Source organism: Falco peregrinus, chromosome 3, assembly GCF_023634155.1.
Source record: "Falco peregrinus isolate bFalPer1 chromosome 3, bFalPer1.pri, whole genome shotgun sequence".
NCBI lineage: Eukaryota > Metazoa > Chordata > Aves > Falconiformes > Falconidae > Falco > Falco peregrinus.
This window is the reverse complement of record NC_073723.1, coordinates 82354569-82375975: the sequence shown is the minus strand read 5'-3', so window position 1 is coordinate 82375975 and position 21407 is coordinate 82354569. Positions and strand designations below refer to the sequence as shown.

The 21407-nt window shown below is 38.2% G+C and overlaps 1 protein-coding gene across 1 annotated transcript; it reads left to right on the top strand.

Annotated features, from left to right (window-relative positions):
• Positions 1–172: 172 nt before the first annotated feature.
• On the top strand, positions 173–19933 carry NSUN2 (NOP2/Sun RNA methyltransferase 2). Its single transcript, XM_055799980.1, has 19 exons — positions 173–368; positions 443–600; positions 730–834; positions 942–1047; positions 1688–1759; positions 4294–4378; positions 5196–5388; positions 5788–5862; positions 6969–7099; positions 9662–9735; positions 12754–12884; positions 13486–13582; positions 14669–14844; positions 15372–15464; positions 15849–15984; positions 17248–17328; positions 17555–17693; positions 18667–18706; positions 19365–19933. Exons 1-19 carry the CDS (start codon positions 291–293, stop codon positions 19768–19770), a joined length of 2376 nt encoding a protein of 791 aa, XP_055655955.1. The 5' UTR covers positions 173–290; the 3' UTR covers positions 19771–19933.
• The last annotated feature ends 1474 nt before the right edge of the window (positions 19934–21407 follow it).

Sequence of the window (21407 nt, the reverse complement as noted above, 5' to 3'; positions counted from 1 at the left end):
ACCGCGAACCAATCGGCGCGGGGGTGGGCGTGGCCTACACCGCCCCCTCCCGCCCCCGGCCGGCGGTTGGTGGGGCCGCTGCGTGCGGGAGGGGCGCCTGAGAGCGGAAGTCCCGCCGGGGCGGCGGCGGCGCGACGTGCTGCCGCCCGGAAAGAGCGCCGGGGGCGGGCCCGCGCATGCGCGCGGCGCCGGGAGCACGCGGCGCCGCAGCCTAGGTTCCGCGGTGCTGCAGGCTGGGAAGGACGGAGGGGGCCGCTGCGACGAGGGTGCTCGGCCGCTTCCTGGTCGCCATGGGCCGCCGAGCGCGCGACCGCAGGCGGCAGCAGCAGCAGCGGCAGGAGCGGGGCGGCGGCGGCGGGGACCAAGCGGTGAGAGCCGGGGCGGGGTGGGGCGGGGCGGTGCGCGGCAGGGCCGCCGGGCTGACGGCGGCGGCGTGTTTCAGGGCTGGGCCGGTGGCTACCCCGAGATCGTGAAGGAGAACGAGCTGTTCGAGCGGTACTACCGGGAGCTGGGCATCGTGCCCGCCGGCGAGTGGGACGCCTTCATGGCGGCGCTGAGGGAGCCGCTGCCCGCCACGCTGCGCATCACCGGCTACCGGAGGTAGGGCCGCGGGGCGGGGCGGGCGGGGCCCGGCGCGCCGCTGCCCTGGGTCCCGGGGCGGGCCGGTGCCGGCTGGCGGGGAAAGGCGCGTCCCCAGCCGGCCGCCTGGTGCGCGTCTCTGCCCTGCAGCCACGCCAGGGAGATCCTGCACTGCCTGAGGGAGAAGTACTTCAGAGAGCTGCAGGACCTGGAGGTGGATGGCCAGAAAGTCGAAATGCCGCAGCCGCTGAGCTGGTAGGTGAGCTGGCCGTGGAGTAAGGCGCGCTGCGTGTCCCCGGTGTCGAGCCTGAGGGGTTGGGGTCTTCAACTTCTGCCCTTTCTCCGTCTTTTTTTCCCCCCAGGTATCCAGAAGAGTTAGCCTGGCACACCAACTTGAGTAGAAAAATCTTACGCAAGTCGCCACAGCTGGAAAAGTTTCATCAGTTTCTGGTTAGCGAGACAGAATGTGTAAGTTTTGGATAGATCTTACTTTCTTTTTCTTTTTTTCTTCTCTCCTGTCCTGAGCAGTGTTTTATTCAAATGCATTATGAGAAACTGAGACTGTACCTTTTCTCTCAGAAGTTGAGTAGCTCAGGAGAATCTGGATTTTATGTTGATGTTGACAGTGATTTATCCCATGGTTCCAGCATGTAACTGCAGTTACAAATTTTTATCCTAAACAAACTGCATTTTTTTTTTTTTGTTTGGGAATGTGAAAATGAGTCCCTGTAAAATAGTTGGTGTTTGAAAACAGATGTTTCAATTTGGTAAAAGTGTGTGTGCGTATGTAATGAGAGTTACCTTTAGTGATGGATGTTTCTCACTTGGTTGAAGCCAGTTTCTCATTTCTGTTGAGTGGAAACTATATCAATAGAATTAATAAAATTGGAGTAAGTATGCAATCATCAGAAATTTCAGTTGGGTAAAATACTGTGACTTTTTTGTTAAATGTTAATAAAATTTAATCCTAAGATGATAATAGTGTTTGATAAAATGCTTTATTGTTTTACTACATAGAGTTTTAAAAAATTTATTGCAAAAGTAATGCATTCTTCTGTGATATAAAAAAGTTTGGGTTTGTTGTTTTGGTTTTTTTTTTCCTTTCAAGGGAAATATCAGTCGTCAAGAGGCTGTTAGTATGATCCCACCTCTGCTGCTTAACGTTAACCCTCATCATAAGGTAACTCTGGAATATACTGCGTACTAGTTTTTTTCCTAGAAGATAGTTCAATTAAACTGTAAATTACAACAGCAGTATCAATGCTGATACACAATTCTGTTTTGTGTTGGTATGTTTTATGCTTTCTGTACATAAACAACAGTCAACTAGTGTTCAGATCACAAATACGCTGTCAGAGGAACATCTGCTTTTTCAGCTATATAATACCCTGTAAAAAACATTTAGGTTAGTAGTTGCATAATCATATAGTTTCAAAGTCTGAATGTATTTAGTTGCATCTAAGTTATGTATTCATGTTTCAACCTCCTTTTAAAGTAAGATGACTGCTTTTAACTACTTGCTATCCATCACGCTGTGAGCAGATGTAGTTTTCCAGATCCAAATGATAATGTTCTCTACCAGATAGTTTTTACCTCTCTATGCCTTTTGAAAAAGTTGCAAACTTCTGCTCTATAAACGTTAGGCAGAATAATTTGGGTGAGCTGAAACATGCTGTTGGTGTTGGCTAAATAGGTTGCTGACTTTAACCAAGGTGTCTGAGGAATGTCTGTGATATTTTCTAATGGCAAATTGTGGAATATGGTAGCAAGCTTCTTGTTCTAACCCTAGTGATGTTTGCATGTTCTGTGCGTGTTTGCAGAATGAATCTGTCACATGGCCTTACTCTCTTAATCTGTTAAGTTAACGAGCTAGTTACAAGCACCTCGCTATCTCAAGCAGCTGTGTTGTGCATCTTGAAATTTAAAGTTTTTCAAACTTTTAACCTATGTTTTAAAGACTTGTTTGTACATACTCGGTTTTGAATTAACATCAGTTAGCATACATAACTTCTCAGTTTGTTTTCTTCTGTTCTCACCCCAACCCAATGTATGACATGGGGCTGATGGCTATTGTACATGAGGCAAGATCTTCTCATCTCTCTTGAATGAACAATGAATTGGGTGGTATATTCAGTACTAATGTGTCACATGTACGTTTTGAGTTTTATCTGGGGTTGAACAGGTAGTGAATGCGTTCTACTTAATGTAAGACACAAGTTGTGTGAATATTTTTGTACACACCTTATGTTGCATATATTAAGCTAACTGTATGGTTTTTTGCATTGAATGTTTAACTTTGGTGACTGTATTTCAGCAAACACTTTGCAGAAATGCATGTAAGATTTCACGAATTTGCTTATAAGTGAGACCCAGAATAGGTTCTTTATCCTCTCTTGTGACAAGATAGCGAATAGCTGTTGTAACAGTTCCTTGGCTGTTGTCATGTAGGACCTTTTATGGTCTTTAGTGCCTTATTTTCTGAGCTGCTGGTTTTGACCAGAATTGCAGGTTGCTTTAGTGCTTAACTGGCATGTTCTCTGTACATGTTTGATGTCTTACATGATGATTCTTGCACAAGGATAAACTTGATGACTGTCAAACCTTTCTGTAGTTGTGTGCGGTTTTAATCTGTCCTTCGCAGTTTAGTTTTCATTCACCATTAGTTTGCTGGGCAAGTTTAGAGCATGTTTAGGCTTGCTTATTCTTCATTATCTTTTGCATTACCTACAAAGTAAGTAGCAACCAGTATCATCACAACTGTCACTTTTAACAGCAGATGTGACACAGTTATTACTGAGTGTGTTTCATGATGCATTAACACTGCTGTGTGGCAGCACCTATCACATGCTCTCTGAAGCTCTCAGTAAATGCTCTTTGCATTTCTCTGGGGTCTGAGCCAATCCATCCCCATCTTTTACCCTGTTGCGTGACTTCAGCTAACTTTTTCTGGAGCTAAAGGTCCAGAAGTTAGTCATGTGTTTCTGAAAAGTTTGTAAATAGGCAAGAGGAAAGATTTTAAGCTTCCTTAAGAAAGCAGTGTTAGCTGTCAGATGGTTTGCTGTGAAAGTGACTCTTGATCACAAACCAAGTTCGTGATGAACCATGAGGGAGAACTATGCTAGAAATCAGGTGGTGGTGTCTATGCTGTTCTGTTCTGCCTGAGGGTGATTTCGAAGACTTCCAAGTGCTGCTTCCAGGATATAGCAACAAGCAGTTTATGCTACCCCAATTTTTTGCATTAAAATGAAAAGGTGTGGGGAGGGATAGCAGTCCATTTTTATAAAACCTATTTAATCAACGGTGTTGGATAGCCTCTGATTAATTTATTGATAGATAAAGAAAAGTACTACTTGCTTTTGAATGTAACTTTGCCCTTGACGTGTGTGTGTATATGTGAAGTTCCAGTTAACTTCAGTCGGAATTGCCTGTGAGCTGATACAAGGACATATCCCTGTATCTAGATTCAGATTTTTCTTTCGGATTTTTTTCAGCTGATGTATTTGTTCCCTACAAACAAAAGTCCTTTTTATATTTTAGACCTTCAGAGATAAAGCATACAAAGAACGAAACTGTACTTTTATGTTTTTACAAATCAGTGTTCAGGATAATCCTAGTTGTGCGAGTGTATTCAAACATATTTAGTTTAAAATTTCTGAAGTAGTTAAAAAAATATGAGGTAGGAGGTGGGTTTTTTTAATTTTCTGGTGTTTGTAGATTCTAGATATGTGTGCTGCACCTGGATCTAAGACTGCACAACTCATTGAAATGTTGCACGCAGACATGAATGTTCCTTTTCCCAGTAAGTCTGGAAAAACTACCAAAAACTTCTATGACTGAATTTCTGCTTTTTCTTGAGGATTATTTTTAGTATCTCAGATAAGTAACTACATTTAACTACATACTGAATTTCCAGAGTGGTTGAGTGATATGAGATAGGAAGTACCCCACCTTTTCCTTACAATTTTGTGGGCTTCCTCGGCTTGAAGGAGAGATGTGAATTTATATATATGTATGTAGGTATATCTCTATATCTTCACAGTTCAGACTGTGGTAGATGTGATCAGAGCTTAATTTTTGTATATAAATCAGGTTTACTTAGTAGATGGTGGCCCGTGAGCCCTTTGTTTTAGTGGTATCCTGCAACACTGGATTAATCTGCTGTAGCCTTAAAATGGTCGTGATATTTATCTTTTTTCTTTAAGCTTCAAAATCTTTACTTTCAGTTAGATGCTTCCAGAAAATAGAAGGTATCAAGTTAGGGGGAGTGGATTCTTTCTACGTTCTACTGAAAATCTGCTGATGTACAGCGATCAGTGGCAGTGGAGGATTTTTCTGTTACAAGGGTTTTATTTTGAAAAGTTGAAAGGCCCTTGGTTGTGTTCTATTGTTACTGTATGGAAGCTAGTGCTCTTGAGACTATATTTGACACATCAGTTAAACCTAGACATACTTTATGTTATTTCACATTCATTAAGGGGTCCTCTATTCATAAGCAGTCTTGTAAGTAGAAATCTGTAGTGAAAGGTTTACGAAGCTTTGAAGATAAGGTAATAAACTATGTACAATTATTTAGCTGTTGAATAGTAAAGCATCTTCCCACTATTTTATGTTCCCAGAGGGTTTTGTAATTGCTAATGATGTCGACAACAAGCGCTGCTATTTGCTGGTTCATCAGGCTAAAAGATTAAACAGTCCGTGCATCATGGTGGTAAATCATGATGCCTCCAGTATTCCTAATCTACAAATAGATGTTGATGGAAGAAAAGAAGTCCTCTTCTATGACAGGATTTTATGTGACGTCCCTTGCAGGTATCTAGCATGTAATCTTCAATACACAGATTTTATTGCACTAAGTGCAGTGCTAGAATTTTAGTGTTGCTGAGTTACGCTTTTTGTGTTGCTTGGTTATCATTTATAGTAACTTCCAAAACAGGTGAATGCCTTAAACTGTCTCAGGTGAGGGGATACTAAATTAGAATGAACATTTTTCATTCCAAGTGGTACTTAAATTTGGTCAGCTGAAGGGCTTCAAGTTTTGAACTTACACTGGGGATACTCAAGTACAAAGATAGTGTAGAAACAAGCAGTACAGCATAGGAGAACTAGTTAATATGGGAGGGGGGCTGTTACTTATTTTCTGCTATGAATGACTTGGATATGAAATGAGTCTTACCCACAAATAATAGAAATCTGTTCAATCTGTTACAGTGGAGATGGAACCATGAGGAAAAACATTGATGTATGGAAAAAGTGGACAACACAAAACAGTTTGCAGCTCCATGGGTAAAAATGCTTGTTACACATCTGCACTTCTTCATTTCTCTCTCCTCCTTTTCCCACATCTCTAACATCTGCATGCATTCACATGTTAATATGTGACAAAGCAGAGACTTCTAAGAAGTGTTGCTTTTCTCTCAAATGAAGAGCTTGTGTGCTATTCAGAAAGTGTAGTGTTCCAGAAGCGAGTAGTGGATCTAAATTGCTTGTATTGTTATGAATATCTAACGTATGAATGTTCATTGAATTAATTTAGGCAAGGTAGCTAATAAAACAGGAAATAAATCATTTGGTTGGGATTCCTAGCATTTAGCTGGTAAAATACTGTTGGAAAATGCAGAAACTTGTAAGATTGATAGTAATATTTTAAAGTCTTTAGAATACTAGCGATCATACATAAATGGTTTTGGTTTCTTAAGACTGATTTATGTTACATGGTGGTAGATAAGTGTTTAGGCTAGTGCAGGCTCATGACACACAGATGAAAAAGTTTAGAACGTTTTGCTGTGTGTTTGTAACAAGCTGGGAATGCCATCAGTTACTGTAACTCAGCTGACCTGCGGTGACTTGTTATCGTTCGGTAACTCATAATTACAGGTTTTATTTTAGTTGTGAGTTTGCAGGTGGGGTATAAGCTGGTGGTTTGTCTCAGTGAAGCTTTTCTCAGAAGGCCAATGTTAGCTAAGCTGTATTGTCCATAATATTTGTAATAGTCAGATTGCTCCTCATTTTAACTAGATTTCTGAGAAGAAAAGTCAGGTTTTGGGGTGTTACTTGTCTAGTGTTGAGTACTTTACTATAAACTTGATGGGACACTAGAAAGAACAAATTACTGCATGCTGTGTTGAAAGTTATGCAGTGTTAACGTTTAACCTAATTGCTGTTTTAACAGGTGTAATTGTAAATGTGTCTGCAGTATAGACTGCACTAAGCTGACTTAGTTTAAAACTGACTTTAAATTGTGTACTTGTGACAGCTGTGGAACCTAGTCAGTGCTGGTTTAGTCCATGGAGAGTTGTGTGTCTGCAATATAGCTTTACCTGCAAAAACTTTGATGGTAAACCTTTCTGGTTCCTGAATGATACCTGGCTAAATCAAGAGTGTTCTGTTAGATTGCAGTTAAGAATTGCAACCCGTGGTGTTGAACAGCTGGCGGAAGGTGGGAGAATGGTATATTCTACGTGTTCGTTGAATCCCATTGAGAACGAAGCTGTGATCGCATCTCTGCTGGAGAAGAGTCAAGGTGAGAATGCGAGCTTGGATGGAGTGGAGAAATCTTTTTTTTCCTCAGCCCAAAAAAGGATACACGCATGATAGTACTAGTAATAAGCTTAGTGTGGGTAACGTGCTCCTAGTATGCAAAACTGCAGCAATTTTTTGATACCGTTAGGATTTCATTGGTGTTGATCTGGGCAGCCTTCTTGAATGGGCCTAAATCAGGTGCAAATATAAAGCCTGAAGAAGTTGGGTTAGTGGTACACAAAAGACTTCTGCAGATCAGTGGAATTCAGTCTGTGTTATCTGGCTTCTGCTAACCCATTCCACTGGTTGGAGTTCATGTCTGACATTCGTATTTCCTTTGGAAGACACGGCACGGGACATTACTGCTGTATGCTATAGGAGTAAGAAGTCCAAAGTGTACTTAAAACAGTTAGAGAAATGTTGTGCACCAGTAGGTGGGAGTCTGATACCTTTAGCATCCTTTGACCCAAATTTTGAGATGTTTGGAATTTTAATGTCGTTAAGCTTGTGGGTTTTTTTACACTTCTGACTTGCATATGAAAGCTTACTTAAGTGTCCATCACGTCAAGTAACAAGAGGTGGAAAAATTGAGCTGAGAAAGCTGCACTGCATCAGTTTGTGGTAGTTGAGTTAGTAGCCCAAATTGCTAGCCTTGAGCTGTCGAACACTGTTTTTTCTGTGTCAGTAACCTGAAGTTTGGAGACATCTTAATTGGGTTTTGCATTAAAAGTTCCCCAGACCTTGTTAAGTTGATCCTTGTACAGAGCAGGAGCAGCTGTATTGCCCCTGGAGCTGAGCTGGTTCTGGGAGTAGAATGGCCTGTTTTGTCTAATGTTTTCTTTGTGCCAGTCACTATTCTGGCCCCAAATTGTGCATGAAATTTCATTGTCTCAGAAACAGCAGTTTAGCTTAAATGCCTGCAGATAATTAGGAATTATATTTAATTTCCAAAGGACATTTTTATTTAGAGGTAGTTTCTTTGGCAGACTGAGTGAAAGAGCAGCATAGACATGTTTCCAGTACATTGTGGTATGCTTGGCTTATTGAAGGCTGTGGTACACCAGAGTTAAGTTTTAACGATGACAAGATTGGAAGGAAGTAAGGACTAGTTTGGCTAGGAGCGTGAAGCAATACGGATGTTCATGGAGGCCAACAATTGCAGCATCCGGGGCAAATTCAGTACTTGGAAGTAAGGATCTTGACTGGCTGTGGCATGTGAAAATACCTCAAAAAAAAAAAAAAAAAAAAAGGTATTTTGAGGCTTACTTGGAGGCTGCAGTGTGTCCCAGCAAGTGAACGTTATCCTTGGGACTTGAACATACGTGTAACTAAAGAAGGGTGAGGTAGTGCAGTAGTCTGCAAGGGGCATTGGACATCAAGGATTTGCTCAGGTTAGGCCAGTTTTGTTGGTTCTTCGGTGTTAACTTGGTTCCTCTCACTGTGTTACACTGCTACTTGTGGAGCAGGTCAGAGATTGGTTTCCCCTTAGGGCTGAAAGAGTAAGGAAAAGGCACTTTTGTACCATGTTTCTCTACAGGGAATTGTAGTACTTCTGGTGGACTGTTTAGTGCCTGATCAGTGTGGTGTAGTCCTGAGGCATCAGTTGAAGTCGCTGTAGGTAGGCAAGAATATTCGAAGGACAGATGCAGACATCAAGTTTAATCAGATTTGAAATATCGTTTTGGAATTTGTCCATGAATTCATGTATCACTTTCTCATTTATTTAAAAGACTTGCTTAAACTGTCACTTAAGAGTAAATGGTTAGTCATGTAGAACAGGCTGATAAATTCTGTACGACAGGAGGGAAAGCCTACCTAACTTAAATAAGTAAGTATTCACAAAAAAGAAATTTAAAGGGGATTCTTTGCTAGAGAGATCACCTATTTAAACAGTATATTTTTATATTATTCTTTCTGGACTTCAGGAACCTTAAAGGTTTTATTCTGTAGATTAAGCTAAACTCTGTTGATGTTTCTTACAGCAATCTGACATTTTGGGTACATAGCCTTTTGTTCTGTTAGGTTGATAGTACTTACCTTATGGTTAAACATTTTGGAATTTTTCTTTTCGTTCAAAAAATAACAATTTTTTTTTCCTCTCACACTGGAATATATTAAGACTAAGTCCATAAAATGAGAATGTATCAAGCATTTTAAAAGACTTTGTCATCCCAGAAGAGTATTTCTCTGAAAAATACTTAACCAGTGTAGTAAATCCAAATGCTAAGTGAGAATAAAATCTTCTATGACTGCATCCTGGAACATTAATGTTTAATGATACAAGTTGTAGAGCATTATTCTCTGCAGCCGCTACAGAAAGTATCTAACCATTATATTTTGTTTAATTTAGAGGTGAACAGTTAATTTATTATGAACAGTTCTTACCGTCTTTCTTGTTAGTTTACAGTAAATTATACAGTAATTGTATAATATTTTGTTCCTTGACATTTTTAAAAAGCAGTGTGGTCTTAAAGCTTGAAGAAAAACTATTTTTGTAGAAGTTAATTAGGAACATGACTCTCAAATTCTGTTTTCAAAAATATTTATATTCTTGGAATTTCAGGTGCCTTAGAACTTGCTGATGTCTCTTCTGAGTTACCAGGCTTGAAGAGGATGCCAGGAATTACAAAATGGAAGGTACTTAACCTGATATTTCTGTGAAGTTCTTGGTCTGTGGTAGAACATTACATTAGGGAAATTTTGCAGAATAGCATTTCAAAACATTAGATTAAGCTGAAGTGATGATAGTGATTTGCTGTTTAGAGTTTTAGACGGTATGGCATTGTAGAGGAAAGGGCTAAAGATCTTTCTGGTGGTAAGTTCTTGTCTCTTCATCTGCTGTCCTCATTTTCCTCCAGCTTTCTTTGCTCTGTCTCTCATGCTTTCTTAATTCCCTTTTCTACTGTGTGCATGTGGCCTGTAGATGGCAACATAATTTCAGCCACTTTTGAAAGTTATCCCTCCTCCACTGTCCTTTACAGTCTGTGAGTGTTAGATACTATAGTTCTTTAGCTGGTTCATTTAAATTATTTGGAAGTAAAAGCTGTTAAACCCTTTCTGGAAATAAGCTGTAAAACTTGCAGGGATGTGAGTAATTCTAGAATATTAATAGAGTCATGTATTTTGTTCCAAATCTTATGTGATTCCAAGTCTGGAAACAGACTAGTAGGGAGCAGCAAAAAAAATCCCAAAGCTGTTTCAGTATCCTGTTATGGGTATAATCAAGAAAGGGTAGAAAGCCATCCTGGTAGTAAGGAAAGAAGCTCTGATTAAATTTTAATTATGAGCATGTGCCTTTGCAACGCCGTTGGTTGTTCTGTCTTCTCTCACCATTTCACTAGTCTCTTGAAATGGTGGTCTGCAGGTTTATGCCTGTGTATAAGCTAATGAACAAGACGCATGGAATAAACATTTGCTTATGTTCTGCCATTGGAAATCCAGCTTAGAAACTAGCTGATTTCTTTCTTCTTACAGTTCCAAAAGTATAAATGGTATGCTTGTACCTGAAGTATAAATGTAAAATGCATAACTGTGGCTCTATGATCTCAATCTTACTTTTTTTTAACTGTATAAAGCTACTATATATATATGAAGATCAGTAAGTCTGTTATATTCCCTGTAACATTTATTTCTGTGTTTGCAGTTGAAATATAAATCTCCCTAATAGGTATTTTTAAAAGTAGGCTAATAAAATCTCTTAAAAGTTTGCCAGACGTTCTTCAGCCCTTATTCGCTGCTACTGTATTTTTTAAAGCCTCATTGTCTAGCTCATCAGTGAATATATTTGCTTGCTTTGGTGCTGATTTTACTTGGTGTCGTCTTCTGTTTCCTTGTGAAACGTTTGTTCAGTGGGAGCTCTGCAACTTAGTGATTACATTGAATATTCCTGAGCCTCAGTTGACTGTAGATCTCTGGAAACAGCAAAATAAAAATAAGGTTTTGTTCAAGGGGATGCATAGGTGCTTGGAAATAGCGTTCAGTACTCTCTCCTTAAGCTAGACGACGAGTGAACTTCAATGAATTATTTCAGAGTCTTGAAGGAAGAAATCTTTTTACCTCCAGATCTGGTAATCTACTTCTGCAACACTCTTAGTCTTAATTCTGCCCTAACAAGAGGCTAGTGAAATGTGCAGTAGAGAAGAGTTCGACACGTTTCTTTGATGCTTTGTCATTCTACCAGTTACATTGTGTGGTTAGGCTGGTAAACCAAAACTGAACAGAGCAGTACTGTTAGGCAGTTACTCTAGTACATCCAAAATAGTTCCAGAGTTGTTTGTGCTTCCAGTTATTTATCAGTCCCATTGTTTGTTTCTCTCAAGCTGAACTCATGACTTCCAAAGAAGAGCAGTTCAGAACCACAGTCTGTCTTGCCTCCATCTAGCAGCATGACGTAGCATATTTGGACTTGAAATACTAATTCTAGAAGTACAGTCATTTCCATTTTAGGAATATGCAAAGGCACAATATTTTAAGTGTGATCTGATCAGTGACTGATAAATGCCAGACTTCATGATGCTGAAATCTGGGTTCTAACATTCTCAGTCAAATTGTAATCTAGATAAACGTTCTGTTTCAGTTTTCAGTAGAACACTTAATTAAACCTTCAAGTCAATCACAGCAAGATCTATGAAAGCATTTCATCGAACGTGCCGGTCCTGAAGTCACCATTGCTGTGGTTTATCTATTTTGTTGACTTAACCACAAAAACAGGACTTCATTTCAGTCATTAATATTATGCATTTGTCCCATGCATCTGTGGATGTGACCTTTCTTACAGTGCTGGTGGCCAGTATAGAATGAGGCATCTAGAGCTCTGAAGTCAAATTTTCCCGGTTTGGTGGTTTGTTTGTTTGGTTTTTTTCCTTTGGTATTCTTGCTTAAAGAGCATTCAAAATGCCTTGCTGCAAGAGTTGGGGCTCTAACCTGCTTGTATCTTAAGAGTTCATCAAAAGCTTTGACTCTTAGAGTGATGTGATGTTATGTCCACACAGTATCTTAGAGTGGATTTATATATTGTTCTGAGTCCTGGATAAAGATACTTACACTAGAAAATTCATGGGGACGTGATTCCTCAGTAACTTTCCTTGAAAGCATCTCTATGTGTGACCTGTGTATGCCTATATCATGGCGCTCTGTGCTTACCAAGCGGTTGTGTTGCACTCTTGCACCTTATGTAATGAAATTTGGATTCCTCATTTCTAGTCTCTATTAGACTGCAGTAGCCCTTTTCCTTTGTATACTGCTTCGAAGCTGCCTACAGCAGGATGCTTCACAGCCAGTCCAATGGAGAAAAAATAGTGTATCCTAAATCTTATGGCTTACTAATCTTCTTATATATTCCACCGCTGTCCTTCCTTTGGATTTTGGTGTTCTGTATGTTCTAGCAGGTTACCAGAGATCACTGCAGTTGATCTTTACTTGACTGCACACTTTTTGAAGCATACAAAGTGGAGCAAAGAGGTACAGCTGGCAAGAATCTCATAAGTGTCCCTATACAATGCACAAAGGAACCATACACTTCAAAGAACTTAACTTACTATACCAGAAAATAACTTCTCTTTTTGGCATCTGAACCTTGGTTTGAACTTATTTAAATTAAAACTTGTAAAATAGTGACCTGTATTCTTCACACTATTTATATTTATTCCTATGAAGGTAATGCTGAAAGATGGACAGTGGTTTGAAGAGTGGAAAGATGTGCCTTCAAATAGACAAACACAAATACGTCCCACTATGTTTCCAATAAAAGATGAAGAGAAGCTAAAGGCAATGAATCTAGAGCGCTGGTAAGTTTTGCCAGAGTAGATTTTATGAGGCTTTGATTATCACCTCGTATGGTGGTGGGCAAATTATAATTAGGTTAGGTTAAGAACGTGTGGCAGTACAGACCTGTGCTTGTGTAGGTCTGAATATTTTGATTGCTTCATATGTAATGGCGGTACGCAATATTTAAGTTCCAGTGAAGTGAGAGAAATTACTGAAAGTTGCTTACAAGGAATAAGTACTCACAGGTAGGTCAAATTCTTTGACCAATAGAGATACATAGCCAAAATTACTGAAAAACTATGTAAAGCTTTAACATTCTAGCAGTGTGACTTACTTGCTATGAAAGACTTCCCACAGCTATTCTAAAAATAATGTTTAGAAATGAGTCTTAAAGCTCAGATGTGAATGGTTAAGTGAATGCATTGCACTGATGCAAGTTATTTTGCCAGAATGCTCTATTTTAGATCCTTTTTTTAGCTTGATAAATCTGCACAATCCTACTAGGAATACTTAGTTTACCCTCCAAGTAAATGTAAATGTTACACTTTTAGTACTTTGTGAGAGCCTGAGTGCTGGTGATGAATATACTGCAACATTTTTATTTTCTTTTTTTCCCCCTAGTCTTAGGATATTGCCACATCACCAGAACACAGGAGGTTTCTTTGTGGCTGTGTTAGTGAAAAAGTCTCCAATGCCATGGAATAAACGCCAGCCTAAGGTAACATCTTTTAGAAGAGCTAAAATGTTAACTTTTAATAACATTTTTTTTGAAAGCTTACAGAATTGAAAACATCCTGTAACTTTCTGCCCTTTGGTTATAGTTCGGTGTGTCAATTAAAAGTAAATTCCTAAATCCCTTAAGAACTTTAAAAGAAAGTCTCCTTTTAAAATAGAAGAAAAAAAAAAAAAAGAGGGGGGATTTTAAAATCATAGTAAAATAGCAAGATAAAACTTGAAGTTAAAGTTCAGGCTTTGAAAGACTTACAGAAGCAGATTAGATTGGGTAGCTAAAGCTGTCAGTTCCTTGAGCTGTGTGTGGTCCCTCTGCTGAAGGCTTTTTTCTGCTGTGTTGTAAGCTAATTCTGATTTCAGTTTATCTTACTCTGATTGCTCAGGAGTGATTCACTAGCAGATTAGTCTAGCAGATCAGCAGCAGTGGGAATGGATATAAAACTGTTAGGAGCAGTAGCAGCTTCAGCCATTTGACTTTAATCCATTTGTTGTCAATTGTCTTAAAATCCTGTCGACACGATTTTAAATTGACATGATTTGTTTGATCTCTTAAGATTGTCTTTTTGAGAGAAACTTCCTGTGTGAATCCGTTTTAGCTGCTACTATTTGATTTGCTTCATTAGAACACCTTATGAGTAACATGTATGTGGCAAGAAGGAATAAGCATTTATTCAGAAGCAAGTGTCATCCAAATAGCTTCTGCTGTTCTAAGTTTAATGTTGTAGCGCTCGTACAGAAAGTGTGCAGCAGCTGAATGTGTGTGTCACTGAGTTCTAGGAGGAAAACAACAGATCGTGATTTAAAATAGTCTTCTCTGTGAGTGCTAGGACGTGATTTTGTGAATGGTACAAAAATAACTTTCTTGGACAGTTCGTAAGAAATTGTTCAGATCAGTACTAGAGGTAAATGCAATTTACAATGGTATCTTGACTTAGTAATGAGATTTGCTCCCTAAATGGGTATGTTTAAGCACTGACATACAAATTGATAAGAATTAAGCACATGCAAAGAGAGAACACAGACAAATTAGATACTACTTTAGCTTTATTGAAAATACTATAATCTGAAATAGGTTCACCAGAAATTACTGCAACAAACAGGAGATACTGAAGTAACAGCAGCGAATTCAGATAATGGTTCTGAATGTATTACTGAAGAACCAACACTTGCTGAAGATGAAGAGTCTAAGAAAATGCAAGAATTGCAGAATTCAGACACTGAACAAAGCAAAAAGGAAGGAGTGTGTGGGTAAGAGAACCAAGCCTATGAATTTGTCCTGTAACAGCTTTGTAGTTGCTTCTACAGAATTCTTCAGTTACTGGACTCATTTAGAAGTTGTTCAAGAAAAATTAACGATTTTGCTCAGTCGTCCTACGTTTCCACATTTTCTATCTTGTGTTTCAGCAAGTTAGGAAAATAACCACTTTTCTTATTAGCATTTGCAAAGTCTGTTAGTCCTTTATCCTCTGTTGAAGAAAAAAGTACTTCCAGAAGTTAATTTATGGAAGAGCTTTACTGTCTTCACAATTACTCCCTCAGAAATCTCTCTTTATTTGTTTTTGTGGTTTCTGTTTTCAAGCATTTCTTTCACTTCCTCATTGTAAGAAGTTAAATTGTGGGTAGTGTTGTCTTAGTGAAGCACAGAAAAATGTCAGTATTCTGTTTGGCATACTGTCATTACCATAAGGCAAGCGTTGACTAAATGAACTGAATATACTGATTTCAAACCAAGCACTCTTACTAAAATTGACAATGTAATGATACTTTCTTTTTAGACCACCACCATCTAAAAAAATGAAGTTGTTTGGTTTTAAAGAAGACCCTTTTGTGTTTCTCCCTGAAGATGATCCATTGTTCCTTCCTATCCAGTAAGAAAAAAATGTTTCTCTTTTGGCAGTAAGATTCCTAGTATTTTAGGAATATTAGTAGTTCAGTTCATTATGAAAGGTGGGTCTGGTTGGCCATACGTAAAAATTTTTCCCTAACTTTGCAGCAGGTGTCCCTCTCCCCAATAATTAAACTCTTCTTAAATGAAAAGAATCAATGATAGTTTGCACTGGAAGTTTGAAAGTGTATCTTGGTGTCTATGACAGCTTGTCTTTTCTGATGTCACGCATCTTAGAAAGTCTGATCTTTTGTGTTTGGGAGCCCAAAGTGTTTGCAGAGATAGCTTAAGGAAGTGGGTCAACCCCCTGCATTTTGAGTATGTAATTTCATTGTTCAGTTAATCAAAACCAGTATTATGGCCACAGGAAGTTTTATGCATTGGACCCATCGTTTCCCAAGATGAATTTACTAACTCGAACTCAAGAAGGAAAGAAAAGACAGCTGTACATGGTTTCTAAGGAGCTAAGGAATGTGCTTCTGAACAACAGTGAGAAGATGAAGGTATGGTTCATCTCTTCGGTTTTTTGCAACAGAGATCGTAAGCATCACTGGATGTCTCCTTGAACTTTATTGCTCAGTTTATTGTTTATATAGAGGATTATAGCAAGCTGATAGGCCTTTTTTGTTTTCAGTTAGAATAAACATTTTCCTCTCTGTCCCTCTGTTAAAGAAATGAAGTTAAAATAAGTATGTTTTTTGGCACATAGAAGGGAACTTAAAAGTAGAGGAAGGGAAAATGTAACTGCTGTGTGTGTACGAGGATTTTCATCCTATTTTCGGGTGCCTTCACAAGTTTACATTGACACTGTTGTATTTATGAGCCCCTTAATTATGAGAGTATTAAGAATTTTAAATACCAAAAATAACAGATAACCTCAGCTGAATTATTAGCTGGCTGTGTTATGTGGGGACATTGTTTCAAAGTGATTTCAACAACTGATCATTCTGAAAAGTTGTTAGGCTGAATGATAATGGTGTAAGAAGTAGTTTTTGTGAGTTTGAAAAAAAATTTTTTTTATATGAATCCCCATGGAAAATGCCTTGCAAACACTAAAGATTTGTCTTAAAAGTCATTGAATAATTTAAGTTAGAATGAGATCATCTATTCTAGCTTCCTTCCTGCCCCAAGCAGGTCTGACTTCAAAGCTAGGTCAGATACAGTTCCGGGTCTCATCCAGTCAAATCTTGAAAATCTCCAAGGATATTAATTACATCTTTGCAACATATCTTTTGAGATGGATAAATAATTATCCTTTTATCCCACATGCAGGAAATGGCTACATAAATTGACAAAATTTTAAGAAACTGGTGCATTATATTAGGTAGTGAGACTTTGGGTACTACAAAGGATATAGTGTCCTAGTATTAAGCGCTTTTTCATTTTTGAAATTGCATCCTTGATTGACTTTCCTGGAATCACCCAGAAAACTCTTACTCAAACTAAAATTAAAATTTGATCTTTGTAGTTAATTGCCCTCATTTTAAGACAGTAGCTTCCTCACTGTGTTCAGTTTTCAATATGGAAAGGAGTAAAAAGCATTTCCATTGAAAGAGAGCTATGTTTTGATAATGGGGATTCCTTTTTCTCTTGAATGAATTTTCACATGAATTTAATTCAGTGTTCAGTGCAAATGAGCAAATGTTATGGCAGAATTATCCTTTCTTCCTCCATTTAGTCAAACACTTGAGAAAAAAAACAAAGTTCAGAGTGGTAATTTAGAATTTATACTCTTTAATGATGCTTATTGGCTTTGCCTTTTGCAGGTTATTAACACAGGGATAAAAGTCTGGTCTCGCAACAGTGATGGTGAACAGTTCGGATGCGCATTCAGATTAGCACAAGAGGTAACTACTTAGAATTGTATTTTCAAAGGAGATACTTTGGTTTCCTTAGAGCCTATGGCACAGCTGCCATTAACTTTGTCAGATTAACGGCAATTTTCATTTTCGGTATGGATTAAAATGTGAAAATTGTTTTCTGGTATTAACTAAAAGACATACCATTTTTAACATTTTCCCGTCAGAAAGTAGAGATTGTATTTTGAAATAATTGTATTTATTTATTAAACAGGGAATTTATACTCTATACCCATTCATTCATGCAAGGATTATAAATGTCTGCATAGAAGATGTTAAAATCCTGCTAACCCAGGAAAATCCATTCTTAAGTAAATTTAGCAGTGAAACGCAGAAGAAAGTCAAAGACATGGGTAAGCCTTCTAATTTGTGATATGATAAAATTATTATTATACAGTACACAGAAGACTATGAAAATCCTGTCACATAAACGGTGCTAAAAATTTTGACTAAATTTATCTTAAATATGTTTGTTAATTAGGTAAGTAAGCGTTACTGAAACCCACTGTGCTACGAGAAACTGTAGTCCTTTCTGATCACAGCCTTTAAGGTTTATGAATTCCAGCAAACAGAAGAGTTGCCAAACCTGTGACTTCTGTGAAGCAGTGCTGTGATGCAGCATTTAAAGTATCTGATTAACAAAGATTTTATATATGCTAATGATGGTTATGCCTGTTAGTGCTCCAGCTGAAATTGTTTGTCATTTGAAATTGTCATCTGCAGTTGTTTTTCATTATTTGATGTAGCAAATACAGTTACTCAGATTTTATTTTCTTAAATATGGGGAGCAATGTCTACTTACATTAAATTTTATTTCCTCTATGCTGGATGCTTGAAGAAATGTAGAGTGGCTTGAAAGGACTGAAGTCCTTTTGTTTATGTTGTTTTATTTCCAAGTGATCACTGGTCCTTGTACTTCAGTGTTTGATGAGACAAAATTGGAAGAAAAGATTTGGGCTGGCATACTCTTATGTTCATTTTATTTAAGTAAAAGTTCTTTGCTAGATTCACTGATTAGATTAATCCATTATGTGGTTTTGCAATTAGATTTTTTTGTTTGGGGTTTGGGAGGGGACAGGCTTGGCAGTTGCTCTTGTAACTATATAAGTGTTTTGGTTTGGAGGAAAAAAAAAAAAAAACCAACAGTAAAGCCTGATACTGTCTGTAGTTTAACTATCCTGATGTAGATAACTGCAAGTCAGCCCATGCTGTGTGGCTGTCTAAAAACCTTGTTTTCATGAACATTTTTAAATTACAGTCATTTTAACATTGTGCCAAATAACACATCTGTTTTGTTTTTGTTCTCCCCACCCCCCTTCCCTGTAGCAATGGGAAGTATAGTTCTGAAGTATGACCCAGACCCTGAGTAAGTAGATGTGTTGCTTTCCATTTACAGAGTTCTAAAACTTGGGCAAGAATTTATTTTCACTCAGCAAAAACAGAAGTGGAAGCACAGAGATACAGTGAGGTCAACAGTGAAGCCAGACAGGATACAAAGAATATAGCAGGGAAAGAAGCTGTCTTGCCTGTGTATTCCTAAAACGATTGTAGGATTTAGCTTTGTAAAGGAGAGCCAGTAGTTCTGCCAGAGGTCCACAGGATCACTGCATGTGATTTATTTGTTTGTTTCCCTGTGAAGTCCAGGATTTGGAATAGAAAAAGTTAAACTTTTTCATTGTTCATTTTTGTTGACAAAGTAGTATTAGAAGCTCTTTAGAACTTTTTAAATGCAAACTTTCATCTTGCTGTTGCTTACATTAGTTTTGAAACCAAAGCCAGAAAATTTTCCCTGTTGCAGAAATTTAGTAGCAGTGAGCTTTATTTTTTCTTGCTTGCTTGGTTGTAGACAAGCAGGTACCTGTTTAGATATTGAAGTTATATCTATATACTTGCATCTTCTACCAATAGTTACAAAATGCATTCACTGTTAAAGATTGTGCACTTATTTATAGCATATGGCTATAAAATTAAGTTTTGAAGATTAACTTTCTCATAGTTGACGAAACACAACTGCTTTTTTGTAGGAAACCTGATGATCTTCAGTGTCCTATAGTGCTGTGTGGTTGGCAAGGAAAGACATCACTCCGTGCCTTCGTGCCCAAGAATGAGAGACTTCATTACCTGAGGATGATGGGAGTTGAAGTGTTTAAAGCAAAGAGGAAAGAGGAGGAATTGGAAAATAAAACGGAGGAAGAAGTTCAACATAGGTTGGCACAAACAGAGGAAGGAATGGATGTGGAAGATAAAGAACATGATTTAGTCACAAAAATGGAAGCAGAAATAGGTGAGGAATCTTCCCACAGTCCTGTAGAAAGCAGTGCTATGGAAGTAGAAAATAAAATAGAGAATTTAGATCAATCTAGTAAAAATACCAACAATTATGTAAGCCAGGACAGCAAAGACACTGTTACGAGTAATGTGAAAGATTAGGTTTCTTTCTCTATTACTTGGCAGCTTCCATGGGCTTACATCCAGACTTCTGCTTTTAGCATGGAAGTGTATTTTAAAATTTCTGTTGGAATGGGAGGTTCCTCTTTTAAAGTTTTGCCTATTTTATTTTTTAAATGAAAACTATAAAGAGATTGCTCTTCAAGCGTGTCGTCTTTTTATCATTTTAAGCTCCATATTACTGGTGGGTTTCTGTGTCCGTTGCTGGCAATGGACCATGCACCAGTAAAATGTAAAGCCCGTATTTGAAATGGAATGATGGTTTGTACAAATGAACCGCCTGTGTAACTGGGCAAGGATTGTGTCAGAAGAAAAAACTGGGGTTTCATTTAAAGCACATAAGTTCTAGAAAAACATCTTTTCCTCTTTCAGATTGCTTACCCCACCCATCACCCAATCCGATCACTACTTACGCAGGTTCTTTAATGGATAAAGGAATCAGTGTGAATGTGCATACAAATGTATATATAGGATATCTAACTAACAGCCTGGTTAACATTTATTCAAAATAAAACTCTGCACAGCATCCTGGAAAAAAAATACAGAATGCATTTTGCCAGAGACTGATGCCTGAGGTTCCTTTTCAGAATGATAAATTGCTTCACAGGCGCAGCTGGTGAATGCCATTAAGTACATTATCAGGTATGCTGAGTGTACCTCAAACTCGTATCTTGAAATGTGCCTGTTTAAGAGTCTGTGACTGTCCCTCAAATCTGTTGCGGTCATCTGTTTCTTTGTCATTTCTTCAAGTGGGAGTAATCTTTAATTTTTGCAAGGTACTTGTTTATAGCTGAAATAATAGTTAAAAAAAAAAGAAGTGTGGTGGTATATATATTGTTGTATAGTAGCTGTTTAAAAGAGGTTATTAAGGTCCAAAAGGGTAATTTCCTTAATCTGACTTTAAAAAAAAAAAATAATAAAAAAAATTAGTTGGCTACCTCAGAAACTTACAATATAAAATCCAGCATTTGTGTCTTAGTTTCAGCAATACTCTTTGTACTTCCGTCAACTTGACCTGAAAGGAAAGTGACCACTGGTACAAGGTATTGCCCTCCTCTGGGACCACGGTGATGCAAATAATTTGTGTTGTTTGTCAAACTGAATTTTACCATGTGTGTTTTTACTGATGAAGTCCTCATGTGGCTTGGATCCCTTTGCTGTGCCTTGGTACAAATTTTTCTAATGGCTGCCCTTGAACTACTTCATCAAAGGGAGTATTCTTGAGGGAGAGATGTAAAAGTGAAATAATGCCACGTCCTCTGATAAGATACTAGTCCCATGGAATGAAGAACCATTGACGGGACTCATTTTCCTCTTGAGAGTCCGTAAAGTAGGTTAATAAAAAAATCAGGTTTTGCCCTTGTATTTTGCTAATGTTTGAGTTTGTTCTTTGGGTCGGGGGCTGTGATTGGACAGGGGCTTTTTTGGCAGCCTGTAGGCTGAAAAGCAGCATAGCAGAATTTTCTCTTGAATGGAGGTATATGCAAAGTATAATTTTTAATTCTTTAAGTATACGAGGGAAAAAATTTAGCAACTTGAAACTTGAAGCATGAAACTTAACATTGGTTTTCGTATCTTTATATTTGTTCTGACATACTGGGCATTTGAAATGAAAGAAG